The sequence below is a fragment of the Scyliorhinus canicula genome, chromosome 16 (assembly GCF_902713615.1).
Source record: "Scyliorhinus canicula chromosome 16, sScyCan1.1, whole genome shotgun sequence".
Lineage (NCBI taxonomy): Eukaryota > Metazoa > Chordata > Chondrichthyes > Carcharhiniformes > Scyliorhinidae > Scyliorhinus > Scyliorhinus canicula.
The window spans coordinates 80,004,366-80,024,860 of record NC_052161.1 but is presented as its reverse complement, the minus strand read 5'-3'; the positions used below and the strand labels follow the sequence as shown (position 1 = coordinate 80,024,860).

The 20,495-nt window shown below is 45.6% G+C and overlaps 1 protein-coding gene across 1 annotated transcript in view; it reads right to left on the bottom strand.

Annotated features, from left to right (window-relative positions):
• tacr2 (tachykinin receptor 2) overlaps positions 1-20,495 on the bottom strand; it is a 214,556-nt gene that overhangs the window by 83,386 nt on the left and 110,675 nt on the right. Inside the window, exon 3 of the mRNA XM_038773776.1 lies at positions 3,132-3,282. Coding sequence (XP_038629704.1) covers positions 3,132-3,282 — 151 coding nt within the window. The remainder of the gene's footprint in view (positions 1-3,131; positions 3,283-20,495) is intronic.

The following is a 20,495-nucleotide window of genomic DNA, read 5'->3' as shown; positions in this document are numbered from 1 at the left end:
CCCCCCCGGGGACGGATCCCACCGTGTCCCCCCGAGGGCCGCCCACACTGACTTACCTGGCAGGTCCCACCATGTGGGACCATGCGACACCCTCGCCGGTGGGACTGGCCAAAAACGGACGGCCGCTCAGCCCATCGGGGCCCGGAGAATCGCCGAGGGGGCCGCTGCCAATGGTCTCCGACCAGTGTGGTGTGAGTCCAGCCCCTGCCCGAACAAACGGTGCCGGAGAACACGCAGCCGACATTGGGGCAGTGGGGTGGGATTCACGCTGTCCCCCGTTTTTGATTAGTGTTTATAGAATCCTTTCCCCACAGCCCACCTAATCTTTGGACACTAAGGAGCAATTTACCCCGCCCATCTTTGGACTGTGGGAAGAAATCGGAGCACCTGGAGGAAACGGTAGCAACACGGTGGAACAATGGTTAGCACTGCTGCATCACAGCGCCAGGGACCTGGGTTCAATTTCAGCCTTGGGTGGGCTTTGTACGCTCCCATCATGTCTGTGTGGGTTTCCGCCGGGTGATCTGGTTTCCTCCCACAGTCCAATGATGTGCAAGTTAAGTGGATTGGCAATGCTAAGTTGCCCCAGAGTTTCCAAGGATGTACAGGTTAGGTTCCGGAGATAGGGCAGGGAAGTGGAGTCAGGTAGGGATATCTTTCAGAGAGTTGGTGCAGACCTGATGGGCTGAATGGTCTCCTTCTGCACTGTAGGAATTCTATATTTCTATTCCATGGTTCTGGTAAACCCATACAGACACAGGGAGAATGTACAACCACCACAAGTCACACCCAAAGTCTGATTTGAGAACAGGTCCCTGGAGGGAGCAGTGCAAACAATGTGCCACTGAATTAAATATGTTTCCTCCTCGTTTACTTCAATTATTGTATTTATTTATAATTATCTCATAATTAAATGTTGTGTTCAGATGTTTCAGTTAGACATTTGTCAAAGCTTGTAAAGTTTAAACATTATTAACAAAAATACTTTTATAAATATAAAACTTAGAAACCAGTTAACATTTAACTTAACCTTTAATTTTATCAGCTGAACAATGACATTAAACTACCTCAACTTTTCTAAATTTCTTGCAATAAAATATATTTTCATCAAACACAATGGTTCCGTCAATTTATAAAGGTGAAGGAGGGAAGAGAGGGGGAAGGGGAGTGTTTTGACAATTGTTAATTGACAGGTTCAACATCCGAAAGCAGCAGCTGCTGAAGTGCAGTGTCCTGGCACACATCTACTCTGACATCATTTCAGGATGTCCTTTGGCACTACACTCTTAGGGGAGGGTGATTGATTTGCTGCAATACCGGCCAGACAGATAGTTCACATTTGCTTACAGGAGACTTGCATATATCAAGTAAGGCATTAAACTTTGTGAAATCATTTGAGGTAATCACTGAGGCTTCTAAGGATGAATATTAAGTCAGTGAGACTCGTAAGCAACTCACCTTAAAATACAATGCAAAATCCGAATGTACTTTAGTTCTGAATCAGCTGGGAGGATAGGTGTGCTAAAGATAGTGTCCTTGAAAGAGTCAATAGCACCAGTATTGAGGCCATGGTCATCCAAAACCAACTTCACTGGGCCGCCCATGTGCTTAGGATGTCAGAGTTCCAACTGCCAAAGCAACTCTTCTTCACCCAATTCTAGGAAGGATCCCGAACAAGAGGAGGACAAAGGCACCTTGTAAGCTAACCTCAAGAAATGGTAAACAGACATCAATTCCTAGGAAACCTTTGCTCAGAATAGACCTACTTGGGGGAACTTCCTGATTGAAAAGTCACAATTATTTGAGAACATCCAAGGCAAGAGGAGACCCAGAAAAGGTGCCTGAGAAAGGAATACCCGCAACTTAGCATCCAAGGAATGATACGAGCTTTTGGAAACTCCTGCCGAGTGAGTGATTGAAGATTTGGCTCTAGGATCGGGATCATCAACCACTCAAGGACCCAAAGAACTTGTGACCAGTAACAGTGAGTATCTTAGGTGGACAATCATACCTGTAGTGAGCGATTCTATCCATTATAGTTCCTTCAATGGAATTAACATCCTCACGACAAACCAAAGTTTAAAAATAACATTCTTGCACCTTCTAAGACTTCAAACTCACTTTATTCAGTAAAGTTCCCCCTTTAATGGAATTAACAGCCTCATGACAAACCAAAGTTTGAAAATATATATATCTTTCATTTTATTTGCATTGTAAACATATTTATAAACACTAAACACCAATAATATAAAAATGTCTCCCGATGTCTCCTGTGTCTACTTGACTGAAGCATTTCAGAGTAAATAAAAAGGTGCAAAATCTCACCCAAATATCCCGGTAAGTGGCCCAAATTTTTAATTCAGCTGCCCCAGTGCAGCGCAGGGCTTCAAGCAGTCAAAGAAAAAACGGGCGGGAATTTAAGGTCCGTGCACTTCCAGTGCGCTTGCGTGAATGGCCGCATTTCCAGGTCGTCACGCCTGTATATGCGCGAACGCACCAGTGATTTATCATGCAGAAAGTTATGGGTCATTGTCAATATATTTACCCAAGCGTAGGAGCTGCCCCACCGATACCAGCTTTGCCATGTCACCCTCTCTAGCCATGTCCTTAAACAATTAGAGACGATATTCAAAGAATAATAGGATAAAGGTACAGAATTAGGTCATTTGGCCCAGCCAATCTGTTCCGCAATTTGATCATGACTGATCTCATCCTGGCCTTAACTCTACCGTCCTGCCCCTTCAACCCATTACCAATTAAAAATCTTTCTAATTCCTCCTTAAATTTACTCACTGTCCCAGCATCCACTGCAATCTGGGGTAGGAACTTCCACAGATTCACAACCCTTTGGGAGAAGTAGTTTCACCTCAACTCTGTTTTAAATTTGCTACCTCTTATCCTAAGACTATGTATGACCTCTCGTTCCAGAATGCCCCACATGATAAAGCATCTGCTCCACGTCAACAGGAATAGTTCACAATAAATTTGCAGTCACCTTAAGTGACAGTGGGTTTAAATAAATTAATCCCATTGGCCGAGATGTGCTTTTTCATGTTCTCAAGCATTTGTCAGGGAACATTGTCCTTGTCTTCGATTAAAATTGCTGATACTATTTTTTTTTTGCTACAGACCTTTCTTTTTGCATTCAGGTGTTCACGATATCTCTGTGTTGAATCTCCGGGTATCTCACTGGCCCACAGTGTGATTCCCACTTTCGTATATGTGACTCCCATCACCATCAAAGGCATCAGATATGTCAGTACAATCACCACAAGTTGGTACCTGGAATACACAATTATCAATTATGTTAACTGGATGTTATGGAGATTCCAAAAGGGTTTTGCAAAATTTGAGCTAAAAATGTGAAACTTCAAATCAAAGAATTGGAGGTTGCATGTAAACTCTGGGAGTGGATAAGAAACTGGTTCATGGATAGTGTTATGGGCCAGGGTTTAGAGAACCCCAAAGTGTACCATGGAGTTCACCTGACCCACAACTTGTAATAGATTGTGCTATGGGGAGCACACGGCCCACTCTACAGGTGTGGTACAGCAGAAACCGATAAGTATTTTCTAAAGCAAAGCAATGTTTATTCTATGAACTCAAGTTAACCTTTTTAAAAAATACAGTGAACATCTTAGCAACCATTAATTGAAATACAACCCCCAAAGAATACAACACTAAGTAACCCTTAATAAATTCCGAATCAACATCCAGAAGACAAAAGAAACACCTTTTAACAGAAGCACATCAAGTTTAACTTCACTACTGAGAACATTTATAATTCTGAATTCACTACATGATCAAGAGATGGTCTTTTGATGGCAGAGAGAGCAACATTACACCTCTTGCGTCTGATTGCAGCTCCAACACTGAAACAAAACCGAAAAATACAGACACACCCAAGCTTTTCTCAAAGTGAAACTAAAAAGCAGAGCCAGAGCTTAGCTCCACCCACACTCTGACATCACTGCAGTAACATGAGCAGCCAAACATTTCTTAAAGTGACATTCTCATGACACCTCCCCCCAAGAAAAAATAAATAAACCATCAACTTCAAGATGGTTTCATTTTTCACCTTTTCACTATCCTTTAAGAAATGCACACAGTAAATATACTTTTTCATTTCAAAAGACAACACACGCAAACAGGTATAACAATATCGTCTATTTTGTTCTTCCTCCAACTGGAATCCCTCTTGATTGACAGTCTCTTTGAACAAGAAGGTCTCTGCATGATCCGTCCATTTCTCTGCGCCACGGCATTTCTCTTTAAAGTCAGATATTTGAGTTCAATCTGATCACAGAGTCCCTTGTAATTCTCCAACACAGGAGCATTGGTTATCATAACTTTCAGGCAGTCAAATGCATGTTCAAACTCCGCTGTCCACTGAAATTTTGACTTTTCTTCAGCAAGTCCATCAGTGGAGCAGCGTCGCTACAAAAACTTTGCACAAATGTTCGATCAAATCCATTCATGCCAAGAAATTGCATTATTTCCCATTGTGTCGAGGGTATTGGAAACTCCTCAATAACTGTTGTCTTCATATCCCATGTGACCATTCGACATTGTCCGTTTGTATAGTCAAGGAAAGCGATGTCTTGTACACTGCAAATTGGGTAATCCTGAAATGACTTTGTTAGTTAACCATTGAATTGTTGCTGGGACGTTTTTCATGCCAAATGGCATAACTTTGAATTGTTATATACCATCTGGAGTCACAAAATCTGAAATCTCCTCCACCCTTTCGGATAAACCTTTAAGTAAATCCAGTTTGGAAATAAAAGCTGATTGTCCCACTTTCTCAATGCAATCCTCCAAACGTGGGATAGGATAAGAGTCTGTTCTTGTAACTGCATTAACTTTTTTATAGTCCACACACAACCGTTGGGTACCGTCTGGTTTAGGCATCATCACTATGGGTGAGCTCCATTGGCTGCAACTCACTTCAATTATGCCATTTTTAAGCATACTCTCAATCTCTTTGTTAACCTGTGATAATTTTAAAGGGTTAAGTCCATATGGATGTTGTTTTATTGGAACAGCATTTCCCACATCTCCATCATGTATAGCCATTTTAGTACTTTCCAATTTATCTCCAAAAACTTGCCCATGTGATATCAATAATTCTTTATCCAAATTTTTAAGAACATCCTCATTTTCCAATTTAATTTGAGGTATGTCACAGTCACAGTCATCTGGATTTGGTTCGTCACTTTGAGTTAGAATCATTAAAACCTCCTCCTTTTTCTCTCCTTCCCTTTCAAAGTACCTTTTAAGCATATTCACATGGCACACTCAGTGAGTCTTCCCTCTATTTGCCGTTTTTACCACATAATTCACCTCACTTAATTTCCTTTCAATCTGATAAGGTCCACAAAACCATGCTTTTAAAGGTTCATCTACCACTGGTAATACATTAAAACAATCTCCACTGGCAAAACTACGACCTTTGGATTTCTTGTCCGCTACCCGTTTCATCACATTTTGTGCAACTTTTAAATGTTGTCCAGCCAATTCACCTGCTCTATTTAATCATTCCCTAAAATTTGACACGTAATCCAATAATGTAATTTCCGATTTCTCGTACACCAATTTTGTCTTTAGGAATTTAAGTGGTCCTCTTACCTCATGACCAAAAATTAGTTCAAAAGGACTGAATTTGGTTGACTCATTAGGTGCATCCCTAATTGCAAACAGTACGAATGGAATTCCTTTATCCCAATTCTCTGGATAATCTTGACAATCTTGATAATCTGTACAGCACAGAACAGGCCCTTCAGCCCTCAATGTTGTGCCGAGCCTTGTCCGAAACCACGATCAAGCTATCCCACTCCCTGTCATTCTGGTGTGCTCCATGTGCCTATCCAATAACCGCTTGAAAGTTCCTAAAGTGTCCGACTCCTCTATCACAGCAGGCAGTCCATTCCACACCCTAACCGCTCTCTGAGTAAAGAACCTACCTCAGACATCCCTCCTATATCTCCCACCCTGAACTTTATAGTTATGCTCGCTTGCAACAGCTACATCCACCCAAGGAAATAGTCTCTGAACGTCCACTCTACCTATCCCCCTCATCATTTTATAACCTCTATTAAGTCACTTCTCAGCCTACAACAGCCCTCCACCTTATCCACTACACCAATCTTGGTGTCATCAGCAAATTTACTACAAAAATCACAAATAGCAGAGGACCCAGCACTGATCCCTGTGGTACACCGCTGGTAAGTGGTCTCCAGCCTAAAAAATTTCCATCCATCACAACTCTCTGTCTTCTATGTGATAGCCAGTTACTTATCCAATTGGCCAAATTTCCCTCTATCCCACACCTCCTGACTTTCTTCATGAGCCGACCATGGGGAACCTTGACAAACGCCTTACTAAAATCCATGTATACAACATCAACTGCTCTACCTTCATCTACACACTTAATTACCTCCTCAAAGAATTCAATCAAATTTGTGAGGCAAGACTTACCCTTCACAAATCTGCGTTGACTATCCTGCATTAAGCTGCATCTTTCCAAATGGTCATAAATCCTATCCTTCAGGACCTTTTCCATTAAATAATTGACTACTGAAGTAAGACTAACGGGCCTATGATTACCAGGGTCATTCCTATTCCCTTTCTTGAACAGAGGAACTACATTCGCCACTCTCCAGTCCTATTCCCGTGGACAGTGAGGACCCAAAGATCAAAGCCAAAGGTTCTGCAATCTCATACCTTGCCTCCCAAAGAATCCTAGGATATATCCCATCTGGCCCAGGCGACTTATCGACCCTAAGGTTTTTCAAAATTGCATCTTTCCTCAGAACATCTACCCCCTCCAGCCTACCTGCCTGTATCACACTCTCATCCTCAAAAACATGGCCCCTCTCCTTGGTGAACACTGAAGAAAAGTATTCAACGTATTCATTGACCGGCCCTAACCTCGCCCTGGGCATTCTTTTAATTATAGATCATAGAATTTACAGTGCAGAAGGAGGCCATTCAGCCCATCAAGTCTGCCCGGCTCTTGGAAAGAGCAGCCTACCCAAGGTCAACGCCTCCACCCTATCGCCATAACCCCACACAACACTAAGGGCAATTTTGGACACTTATGGCAATTTATCATGGCCAATCCACCTAAACTGCACATCTTTGGCCTGTGGGAGGAAACCGGAGCTCCCGGAGGAAACCCACACACACACGGGGAGGATGTGCAGACTCCGCACAGACAGTGACCCAAACCGGAATCGAAGCCGGGACCCTGGAGCTGTGAAGCAATTGCGCTATCCACAATGCTACCGCGCTGCCCCTCACATAAGAGTAAAAAGCCTTGGGGTTTTCCTTGATCCGACCCGCCAAGCCCCCTCCGAGCTCTCTGAAGCCTTTTTTCAGCTCATTCCTTGCTACCTTGTAACCCTCAAGCAACCCAACTGAACCTTGTTTTCTCATCCATACATACACTTCCTTTTTCCTCTTGACAAGACATTCAACCTCTTTTGTAAACCATGGTTCCCTCACATGACCATTGCCTAACCTCACCCTGCCTGACAAAGATATACCTGTCAAGGACACGTAGTATTTGTTCCTTGAACATGCTCCACTTTTTATTTGTGCCTTTCCCTGACAGTTTCTGTTCCCATCTTTTGCTTTCTTAATTCTTGCCTAATCGCATCATAATTACCCCTCCCCCAATTATAAACCTTGCCCTGCCATATGGCCCTATCCCTCTCCATTGTGGCCACTATCTCCAAAGTGCTCTCCCACAAACAAATCTAACACTTGGCTCGGTTCATTACCCAGTACCAAATCCAATGTGGCCCCACCTCTTGTTGGTCTATCCACATATTGTGTCAGGAAGCCCTCCTGCACACACTGTGCAAAAACTGCCCCATCTGAACTGAGGTTCCAATCAATATTTGGAAAGTTAAAGTCACCCATGACAACTACCTTGAGACCTTCACACCTATCCATAACCTGTTTCGCAATTTCTTCCTCCACATCTCTATTACTATTTGGGGGACTATAGAAAACTCCGAACAACATGACCGCTTCTTTCCTATTTCTAACTTCAGCTCATATTACCTCAGTAGGTAGATCCCCCTCAAACTGCCTTTCTGCAGCCATGAAACTATCCTTGATAAGCCCTCAACATTCTCTTTAATGTCTGATGCCACCTTTCCAACGCTCCCTGCAATTCTGGATGGTACGCAGTTGATTTGCATTGTTTTATTCCTTAGCTAGCCACAACTTGTTTGAATAACCTTGAGGTAAAATTCGATCCTTGATCCGATTGTATTTCTGTGGGTAGTCCATATCTAGTGAAGAATTTAAGTAACACCTCCACAAACTTTTTAGCTGTAATATTGTGCACTGGAATGGCCTCTGGAAACCTAGTAGACACATCCATTATAGTCAAAAGATATTGATTCCGACTTTTCGTTTTAGGAAGCGGTCCTACGCAATCAATTAGGACCCTTGCAAATGCTGGAATGGGTATTAAGGGCACTGGTTTTATCACTGCTTGAGGTTTCCCTATTACTTGACATGTGCGACATGATCAACAAAATCTAACTATATCTTTATGTAGTCCAGGCCAATAAAAATGTTTTTTTCTCTTAGCTTGAGTTTTCTTTATTCCCAAATGACCTCCCACTGGTACCTCACGTGCAACTCGCAACATCTCCTTTCTATACCCTACTTGATGAACTTTTGCCCACTTTTCATCCGCCTGCATATGTAAAGGTCTCTATTTTCTCATCAAGACATCACTTTTACGGTAATAACACTCTGGTATACACTCAGATTCCTCTTCAGTATATGCTTTCTGATACATCCGTTTTATTTCTATATCATTCTATTGTAACTCCGTCAATTTTCCTGAACTAAAAATATCTGCCTCACCCTCCACCTGTTCTTGTTCATTTTCAACCATCTGATCAAAGATTGTTTCTGATAATTGCACTTCAACTTCATCTTCACTCTTTATTTCTTCTCTTGTCTTAACCTGTGACTTTGCGACCTTGTTACTACATAATCCAGAAAAATCCCAAGATATTCGTCCTTCAACACTTCAGTTGTCTGATTTTCCACTGCCTTATCAACCACAGTAGGCATCACTCCCACCTGCAATCCTGCTATATCATTACTCAATATAAATTGTATTCCTGGGCAAGATAGTTTCTCTATTACTCCTACAACCACTTCACCACTCTTCACTGGACTTTCCAGTCTTACCTTATATGATGGAACACGACTCCTCTCACCCTGAATTCCACATATTACCATCTTTTCTTGCACCATTCTTCCCAAACTGCATAAATCCTCATCTCTTACCATTAAGGATTGACTAGCTCCCCATCTCTTAAAAATGTGACTTCTTTATCTGTTCCTCCTGATACACATGAGTAAACTTTACCCACACAAGTAAATTCTTTAAAGAGGTCTGGCACCTTCTGACCAATTACCTCTTGATCAGGCTGTACAATCTTTTGCACCTTCTTCGCTTCTCTTGGGCTTTCCTTTACCACTTTCACAAACCCCACTGTCTTATCCTGTTTTACCACATCAGCCTTCCCAGTGCTTTTCTTCAACCACCAACATTGTGACTTTACATAGTCTAGTTTATCACAGTGAAAACATTTGAAATTTTCATCTCTTTTCCACCCTCCTGGATTTCTTTTTTAGTCTGAGGTAAACTCACCTTATTATCTCCCATCAGATCACCTTTACCTTTACCACTTGAGTATTTCTCATGTCCCCAGTTTCTATCCTTCACAGGCTGAAACTGATATTGGAAACTAAGCTTTGATTTATGAACTAATTCATAATCATCTGCCATTTCTGCTGCTAATCTCGCAGTTTTAATGCTCTGCTCTGCTGCATGAGTTCTCACTACACAGGAGTTGAATTTTCAAACTCCACCAAAAGCTTAATTTCTCTGAGTGCTTCTTCATTTGGTCCATTTTCAAAGCCCTTATCCAGCTGTCAAAATTACTCTGTTTGATCCTTTCAAACTCCATGTATGTTTGACCAAATTCTTTCCTTAAATTTCTAAACCTTTGTCTGTAGGCTTCAGGCACCAGTTCACAAGCACCTAAGATGGATTTTTTCACCTCCTCATCCATATACCTCCTCCGGTCGTGATGCAAACACTTAGAACATAATAACATAAGAATTAGGAGCAGGAGTAGGCCATCTGGCCCCTCGAGCCTGCTCCACCATTCAGTGAGATCATGGCTGATCTTTTGTGGACTCAGTTCCACTTTCTCGCCCGAACACCATAACCCTTAATCCCTTTATTCTTCAAAAAACGATTTACCTTTATCTGAAAAGAATTTAATGAAGGAGCCTCAACTGCTTCACTGGGCAAGGAATTGCATAGATTCACAACCCTTTGGGTGAAGAAGTTCCTCTTAAACTCAGTCCTAAATCTACTTCCCCTTATTTTGAGGCTATGCCCCCTGGTTCTGCTTTCACCCACTAGTGGAAAAAACCTGCCCGCATCTATCCTATCTATTCCCTTCATAATTTTGTATGTTTCTATAAGATCCCCCCTCATCTTTCTAAATTCCAACTAGTACAGTCCCAGTCTACTCAACCTCTCCTCGTAATCCAACCCCTTCAGCTCTGGGATTAACCTAGTGAACCTCTGCACACCCTCCAGTGCCAGTACGTCCTTTCTCAAGTAAGGAGACCAAAACTGAACACAATACTCCAGGTGTGGCCTCACTAACACCTTACACAATTGCCGCATAACTTCCCTAGCCTTAAACACCATCCCTCGAGCAATGAAGAGCAAAACTCCATTTGCCTTCTTATTCACCTGTTGCTCCATCATGGAGCAGATGATGGAGGGCATTGAAGGGGTTTGTGTGTACATGGAGATATCATCATATGGCCCATGACCCCTGAAGGGCATGTTTCCCGTCTCCAGGAGGTATTCCGCCGTGTCCATGCCAATGGCCTGAAGCTGAACAGGTCCAAATGTTGCTTTGGCATGTCGACACTCAAGTTCCTAGGTGACCAGATCTCTCAGCTGGGCATGCGCCCAGACACAGACAATGTCAAGGCCATCGAAGCCATGAAGATCCCTGAAGACAAGAAGGCGGTGTTGCGCTTCCTTGGCATGTCAATTTCCTGGACAAGTTCATCCCAAAACTGGCCTCACACACCACGGCCCTACGAAACCTGGTGAAAAAGTTAACTACCGTTGAGTGGAAGACAGCACATCAGGCAGAGTGGTTGAAGATGAAAGCCAAGCTCACCACTGCACCCGTCTTGGCATTTTTTGACCCAGACAGGGTGACGAAGATCTCTACAGATGCGAGCCAGGATTGCATCGGTGCGGTGCTGCTTCAACGCGATGACACTTCATCCTAGGGACTGGTAGCCTACACATCGAGCGCCATGATGCCCACCGAAACAAGGTATGTGCAAATAGAGAAGGAATGCCTGGGTCTTCTCACTGGCATTCTCAAGTTTCACGACTATGTCTACGGCCTGCCGACATTCACTGTCGAGACGGATCATAGGCCTCTGGTCCAGATTATCCACAAGGACCTGAACGACATGACGCCTCGGTTGCAGCGCATCCTCCTCAAACTCAGAAGGTACCACTTTGATTTAGTCTACACGCTTGGTAAGGAGCTCATCAACACTGATGCATTGCACCGCTCCATCACATTGCCTAGTGAACCGCTGGAAATCACCCAGCAGATTGAATCACAGGTGCAGATGTATGCCAGCACCCTCCCAGCGTCTGATGAGAAGATGGTTCGCATCCGTGAGGGGACAGCCAAAGACCCCCTCTTGCAGTGTGTCATACACCACCTCGCCAATGGCTGGCAGAAAGGGCAGTGCCCTCAATCTTACAATGCAAAGGACGATCTGACGGTGATTGATGGTATCTCCCTCAAGCTGGACCGGATTGTCATTCCACTCAGTCTCCAGAGCCTGGTTCTCCGCCAAATCCATGAGGGACATCCGGGCGTCGAGAAGTGCAGACTCAGAGCCAGGCAGGCTGTCTTCTGGCCCGGTATTAGCCAGGACATCTCAAACCTGGTCCTCAACTGTGCGACCTGTCAACGTTTCCAACCAACGCAGAGCAAGGAGACGCTCCAGCAGCATGAAATCGAGACCTCTCCGTGGTCCAAGGTTGGCATCGACCTCTTTCGTACGAATGGTCGTGACAACGTGTTGATTATTGACTATTTCTCCAATTACCGTGAAGTCGTGAAGCACTCAGATCTCACATCTCGGACCATCATCAAGGTTTGTAAGGAGACGTTCGCCAGGCATGGTATCCCACACACTGTCATGAGTGACAATAGCCCGTGCTTTAACAGCCACGGGTGGTCTATGTTTGCCAAGTCATACCATTTCAAACATGTCACTTCCAGCCCACACTGTCCGCAGTCCAATGGGAAGGTTGAAAAACGGGTGCACATTGTGAAACAGCTCATCTGCAAGGCTGCTTCTGACATCTACCCCACGCTTCTTGCTTACAGGGCAACCTCACTGTCCACTGGCATGTCGCTGGCTCAACTCCTGATTAACAGGGACCTGCGGACGACACTTCCAGCCGTACACTTGCCCAACCTGGATCACCTCCCGGTGCTGCAGAAGGTGCAGCAACTCCAAAACCAGCAAAAGCAGGGCTATGATGCTCATGCCACCGATTTGCCCGTGTTACCCCCGGCTAACACTGTCAGGATCAAGATACGGTAGCACGGTAGCATAGTGGTTAGCATCAATGCTTCACAGCTCCAGGGTCCCAGGTTCGATTCCCGGCTGGGTCACTGTCTGTGCGGAGTCTGCACGTCCTCCCCGTGTGTGCGTGGGTTTCCTCCGGGTGCTCCGGTTTCCTCCCACAGTCCAAAGATGTGCGGGTTAGGTGGATTGGCCATGCTAAATTGCCCGTAGTGTCCTAAAAAGTAAGGTTAAGGGGGAGTTGTTGGGTTACGGGTATAGGGTGGATACGTGAGTTTGAGTAGGGTGATCATTGCTCGGCACAACATCGAGGGCCGAAGGGCCTGTTCTGTGCTGTACTGTTCTAAATTCTAAATACCGGATGGTGGCTGGTCTGCTCCAGCTGTTGTTGTTTGACAGGCTGCGCCCCGCTCATATGTTGTGCGTATGGCTGATGGTTCTGTTGTGCGACGAAACAGACGGGCACTGCGCAAAGTTGCCTGCCCGCAACCGCTTTCTTCTCTATTTCCGTCCATTGTTTTGCCAACTCCTGATACCTCGAACTACGAGGCCACCAGTCAGACTTCCATCCCACCTGTCAAGGCGCCGTCATCCCCACCAGCTCCTCTCCGGCGGCCGACAAGGATCAGACGCCAGCCCCAGAGACTGGACTTATGAACATTTGTTTAGTTTGCTATGTTCTGTTTTCTCACATTAGACAGCTGTCTTCACATGTACGTGCGTTTGCATATGCCACCGCTTGTAACTATGTTAATATATGCCACCATATATAAGTACGTTCCCATATGCCAACAAAACATTTTTAAAAAGGGGAGATGTCATGATATGCAGACATGCAGATAATGATATACAGACAGGCACAGACAGGCAGCTAATGAACAAAGAGAACAGGACATGACCAATGAACAGGCAGGACACCCAGGGGTGGTATCTCACTATAAAAGGCTGAAGGTGCTCACAGTCCGCCTCTTTCCACTGATGAACATCCACAGAGTGAGTCAGGGTGTATGTACAGTATCACGCCTCCAGCATGTGGCTAAGAGCTAGTTTGGTTCAGTCAGACAGAGTAACCACACCTAGGTTAGCAGAAAGTCGAACTCATAGAGAACTGTGCTAACTCTGCTACTGGTACAATAAATCAGATTGAACTAACTTCAAGGTCTGGAGTATCTTTTGGTTAAAGCTGCATCCAGTTGCAGCCTGTGTTATCCCAGAGTACATAACACAACAGTGATGATATTAGGCGGGAACTTTCAAAAGTTGATTGGGGATGCCTATTTACAGGCAAGGGAACAGTTGGTAAGTGGGAGTCTTACAAAAGCGTGTTAACTAGGGTTCAGGGTGAGCACATCCCTCCTGGTGGAAGGAGGGAACCTTGGATAACTCGGGCTATTGAGGCCATAGTCAAAAGGAAGAAGGAGGCATATGACATGCATAGGCAGCTGGGATCAAGTGGATCCCTTGAAGGGTATACGGCAGACATTTTCAAAGTTGGGGACGTGACCTGCGGGTGGGTTGTCGACGGGTGTCGGGAGGGTCGCGGAGCCATCTGTCGCGGCACTCCCGATTGTGAAAATCCGCGTGCACAGCCGCAGCAGCCGGCTTTTAACACTGCCGACTGCGAGTGGCCTTCAAAATGACGGCCGTAAGCATCTAAAAAAATGCGGGCACACTGCGCATGCTTGCCCATTCATCGATGCGCATACGCAGAACCACATGGTTCCGTGAGCTTCAATAAGGAAAACTGATCAGCTAGCATTTAAAGGCAAGATTTCACCCAAAATGTGAACAAAGAACAAAGAACAAAGAAAAGTACAGCACAGGAACAGGCCCTTCAGCCCTCCAAGCCTGTGCCGACCATGCTGCCCGTCTAAACTAAAATCTTCTACACTTCCTGGGTCCGTATCCCTCTACTCCCATCCTATTCATCTATTTGTCAAGATGCCCCTTAAATTACACTATCGTCCCTGCTTCCACCACCTCCTCCGGCAGCGAGTTCCAGGCACCCACTACCCTCTGTGTAAAAAACTTGCCTCGTACATCTCCTCGTACATCCCAGGGGGCTGATTTAGCACTGGGCTAAATCACCGGCTTTGAGAGCCGACCAAGGCAGGCCAGCAGCACGGTTCAATTCCCATATCAGCCTCCCCGAACAGGCGCCGGAATGTGGCGACTAGGGGCTTTTCACAGTAACTTCATTTGAAGCCTACTTGTGACAATAAGCGATTTCATTCCTCTCAACCTAGCGCCTTGCACCTTAAGCCTATGCCCCCTAGTAATTGACCCCTCTACCCTGGGGAAAAGCCTCTGACTATCCACTATGTCTGTGCCCCTCATAATTTTGTAGATCTCTATCAGGTCACCCCTCAACCTCCGTCGTTCCAGTGAGAACAAACGGACTTTATTCAATAGCTCCTCATAGCTAATGCCCTTCATACCAGGCGACATCCTGGTAAATCTCTTCTGCACCCTCTCTAAAGCCTCCACATCCTTCTGGTAGAATTGAACCTCCAAGTGTGGCCTAACTAAGGTTCTCTACAGCTGCAACATGACTTGCCAGTTCTTATACAAAATGTCTCGGCCAATGAAGGCAAGCATGCCATATGTCTTCTTGACTACCTTCTCCACTTGTGTTGCCCCTTTCAGTGACCTGTGGACCTGTACACCTAGATCTCTCTGAGTGTCAATACTCTTGAGGGTTCTACCATTCACTGTATATTCCCTACCTGCATTAGACCTTCCAAAATGCATTACCTCACATTTGTCCGGATTAAACTCCATCTGCCATCTCTCCGCCCAAGTCTCAAAACGATCTAAATCCTGCTGTATCCTCTGACAGTCCTCATCGCTATCTGCAATTCCACCAACCTTTGTGTCATCTACAAACTTACTAATCAGACCAGTTATATTTTCCTCCAAATCATTTATATATACTACGAACAGCAAAAGTCCCAGCACTGATCCCTGTGGAACACCACTAGTCACAGCCCTCCAATTAGAAACACACCCTTCCATTGCTACTCTCTGCCTTCTCAGACCTAGCCAGTTCTGTATCCATCTTGCCAGCTCACCGCTGATCCTGTGTGACTTCACCTTTTGTACCAGTCTACCATGAGGGACCTTGTCAAATGCCTAACTAACGTCCATATAGACACCATCCACTGCCCTCCCTGCATCAATCATCTTTGTGACCTCGTCGAAAAACTCTCTCAAGTTAGTGAGACACACCTCCCCTTCACAAAACCATGCTGCCTCTCACTAATATGTTCATTTGAAATGGAGTAGATCCTGCCTCGAAGAATTCTCACCAGTAATTTCCCTATCACTGACGTAAGGCTCACCGGCCTGTAGTTCCCTGGATTATCCTTGCTACCCTTCTTAAACAAAGGAACAACATTGGCTGTTCTCCAGTCCTCCGGGACATCACCTGAAGACAGTGAGGATCAGCAGAGGGCAGCAGAGCAGAGCTACTGATCAGCTGTTCTGGGGAAATTTGCATACGTGCAGTGCGGTCAGCCTAAGTTGAAGGTGGTTTGTGGAGGGGCTGTTGGCAAGTGACAGTTAAACCCGAAACACTTTGTGAGTGTTTCCCACCCTACCTCCTCCTCTAACCAACCCCCCCACCCCACGGTGGTTGGGAAGCGGGAGCAGGGGCCTGTCGTGAAGGTGAGTGAGTGCCTTTAAATTTGCTTACCTTTCAGCGGGATCAGGGTTTGAGGTAATATCAGGTAAGCTCTTCCTTTCTTTTTCTTTTTCTTGTTTTTTTTAATCTAGAGGGGATGTCAGGGAAGGCAGTACAATGCTCCTCCTGCAGAATGTTTGAGGTGAGGGACGCCGTCAGTGTCCCTGCTGATTTCATCTGTGGGAAGTGCACCCAACTCCAGCTCCTCAAAAACCGTGTTAGGGACCTGGAGCTTGAGCTGGATGAACTTCGGATCATTCGGGAGGCAGAGGGGGTCATAGATAGGAGCTTCAGGGAAGTAGTTACACCAAAGACTGGAGATAGATGGGTAACTGTAAGAGGGACTGGGAAGAAGCAGTCAGTGCAGGGACCCCCTGCGGTCGTTCCCCTGAGTAACAAGTATACCGTTTTGGATACTTGTGGGGGGGACGACTTACCAGGGGTAAGCCATGGGGTACGGGCCTCTGGCACGGAGTCTGTCCCTGTTGCTCAGAAGGGAAGGGGGGAAAGGAGTAGAACATTAGTAATTGGGGACTCAATAGTCAGGGGCACAGATAGGAGATTTTGTGGGAGCGAGAGAGACTCACGTTTGGTATGTTGCCTCCCAGGTGCAAGGGTACGTGATGTCTCGGATCGTGTTTTCCGGGTCCTTAAGGGGGAGGGGGAGCAGCCCCAAGTCGTAGTCCACATTGGCACTAACGACATAGGTAGGAAAGGGGACAAGGATGTCAGGCAGGCCTTTAGGGAGCTAGGATGGAAGCTCAGAGCGAGAACAAACAGAGTTGTTATCTCTGGGTTGTTGCCCGTGCCACGTGATAGTGAGATGAGGAATAGGGAGAGAGAGCAATTAAACACGTGGCTACAGGGATGGTGCAGGCGGGAGGGATTCAGATTTCTGGATAACTGGGGCTCTTTCTGGGGAAGGTGGGACCTCTATAGACAGGATGGTCTACATCTGAACCCGAGGGGCACCAATATCCTGGGGGGGAGATTTGTTAGTACTCTTTGGGGGGGTTTAAACTAATTCAGCAGGGGAATGGGAACCTGGATTGTAGTTTTGGGGTGCGAGAGATTGAGAGTAGAGAGGTCAGGAGCACAGTTTTGACTTCGCAGGAGGGCGGCAGTGTTCAGGTCTGTGGTTTGAAGTGTGTCTATTTCAATGCCAGGAGTATACGAAATAAGGTAGGGGAACTGGCAGCATGGGTAGGTACCTGGGACTTCGATGTTGTGGCCATTTCAGAGACATGGATAGAGCAGGGACAGGAATGGTTGTTGCAGGTTCCGGGGTTTAGGTGCTTTAGTAAGGTCAGAGAAGGGGGCAAAAGAGGGGGAGGTGTGGCGCTGCTAGTCAAGGACAGTATTACGGTGGTAGAAAGGATGCAAGATGGGGACTCTTCTTCCGAGGTAGTATGGGCTGAGGTTAGAAACAGGAAAGGAGAGGTCACCCTGTTGGGAGTTTTCTATAGGCCACCTAATAGTTCTAGAGATGTAGAGGAAAGGATGGCGAAGATGATTCTGGAAAAGAGCGAAAGTAACAGGGTAGTTGTTATGGGAGACTTTAACTTTCCTAATATTGACTGGAAAAGATATAGTTCGAGTACATTGGATGGGTCGTTCTTTGTACAATGTGTGCAGGAGGGTTTTCTGACACAATATGTTGACAGGCCAACAAGAGGTGAGGCCACTTTGGATTTGGTTTTGGGTAATGAACCAGGCCAGGTGTTAGATCTGGAGGTAGGTGAACACTTTGGAGACAGTGACCACAATTCGGTGACCTTTACGTTAGTGATGGAAAGGGATAAGTATACCCCGCAGAGCAAGAGTTATAGCTGGGGGAAGGGCAATTATGATGCCATTAGACATGACTTAGGATGTGTTGGTTGGAGAAGTAGGCTGCAAGGGTTGGGCACACTGGATATGTGGAGCTTGTTCAAGGAACAGCTATTGCATGTTCTTGATAAGTACGTACCAGTCAGGCAGGGAGGAAGGGGTCGAGCGAGGGAACCGTGGTTTACCAAAGAAGTGGAATCTCTTGTTAAGAGGAAGAAGGAGGCCTATGTGAAGATGAGGCGTGAAGTTTCAGTTGGGGCGCTTGATAGTTACAAGGAAGCGAGGAAGGATCTAAAGAGAGAGCTGAGACGAGCAAGGAGGGGACCTGAGAAGTCTTTGGCAGGTAGGATCAAGGAAAACCCAAAAGCTTTCTATAGGTATGTCAGGAATAAAAGAATGACTAGGGTAAGAGTAGGGCCAGTCAAGGACAGTGGTGGGAAGTTGTGTGTGGAGGCTGAGGAGATAAGCGAGATACTAAATGAATACTTTTCGTCAGTATTCACTCAAGAAAAAGATAATATTGTGGAGGAGAATGCTGAGACCCAGGCTATTAGAATAGATGGCATTGAGGTGCGTAGGGAAGAAGTGTTGGCAATTCTGGACAAGGTGAAAATAGATAAGTCCCCGGGGCCGGATGGGATTTATCCTAGGATTCTCTGGGAAGCCAGGGAAGAGATTGCTGAGCCTTTGGCTTTGATTTTTAGGTCATCATTAGCTACAGGAATAGTGCCAGAGGACTGGAGGATAGCAAATGTGGTCCCTTTGTTCAAGAAGGGGAGTAGAGATAACCCCGGTAACTATAGGCCGGTGAGCCTAACGTCTGTGGTGGGTAAAGTCTTGGAGAGGATTATAAAAGATACGATTTATAATCATCTAGATAGGAATAATATGATTAGGGATAGTCAGCATGGTTTTGTGAAGGGTAGGTCATGCCTCACAAACCTTATCGAGTTCTTTGAGAAGGTGACTGAACAGGTAGACGAGGGTAGAGCAGTTGATGTGGTGTATATGGATTTCAGTAAAGCGTTTGATAAGGTTCCCCACGGTCGGCTATTGCAGAAAATACGGAGGCTGGGGATTGAGGGTGATTTAGAGATGTGGATCAGAAATTGGCTAGTTGAAAGAAGACAGAGAGTGGTAGTTGATGGGAAATGTTCAGAATGGAGTTCAGTTACGAGTGGCGTACCACAAGGATCTGTTCTGGGGCCGTTGCTGTTTGTCATTTTTATAAATGACCTAGAGGAGGGCGCAGAAGGATGGGTGAGTAAATTTGCAGACGACACTAAAGTCGGTGGAGTTGTAGACAGTGCGGAAGGATGTTGCAGGTTACAGAGGGACATAGATAAGCTGCAGAGCTGGGCTGAGAGGTGGCAAATGGAGTTTAATGTGGAGAAGTGTGAGGTGATTCACTTTGGAAAGAATAACAGGAATGCGGAATATTTGGCTAATGGTAAAATTCTTGGTAGTGTGGATGAGCAGAGGGATCCCTGAAAGTTGCCACCCAGGTTGATAGGGTTGTGAAGAAGGCCTATGGTGTGTTGGCCTTTATTGGTAGAGGGATTGAGTTCCGGAGCCATGAGGTCATGATGCAGCTGTACCAAACTCTGGTACGGCCGCATTTGGAGTATTGCGTACAGTTCTGGTCGCCTCATTATAGGAAGGACGTGGAAGCTTTGGAACGGGTGCAGAGGAGATTTACCAGGATGTTGCCTGGTATGGAGGGAAAATCTTATGAGGAAAGGCTGATGGACTTGAGGTTGTTTTCGTTAGAGAGAAGAAGGTTAAGAGGTGACTTAATAGAGGCATGCAAAATGATCAGAGGGTTAGATAGGGTGGACAGCGAGAGCCTTCTCCCGCGGATGGAGGTGGCTAGCACGAGGGGACATAGCCTTAAATTGAGGGGTAATAGATATAGGACAGAGGTCAGAGGTGGGTTTTTTACGCAAAGAGTGGTGAGGCCGTGGAATGCCCTACCTGCAACAGTAGTGAACTCGCCAACATTGAGGGCATTTAAAAATTTATTGGATAAGCATATGGATGATAAGGGCATAGTGTAGGTTAGATGGCCTTTAGTTTTTTTTTTTCCATGTCGGTGCAACATCGAGGGCCGAAGGGCCTGTACTGCGCTGTATCGTTCTATGTTCTATCCAAAGATTTCTGTCAAGGCCTCAGCAATTTCCTCTCTAGCCTCCTTCAGTATTCTGGGGTAGATCCCATCTGGCCCTGGGGACTTATCTACCTAAATCTTTTTCAAGACGCCCAACACCTCGTCTTTTTGGATCTCTTT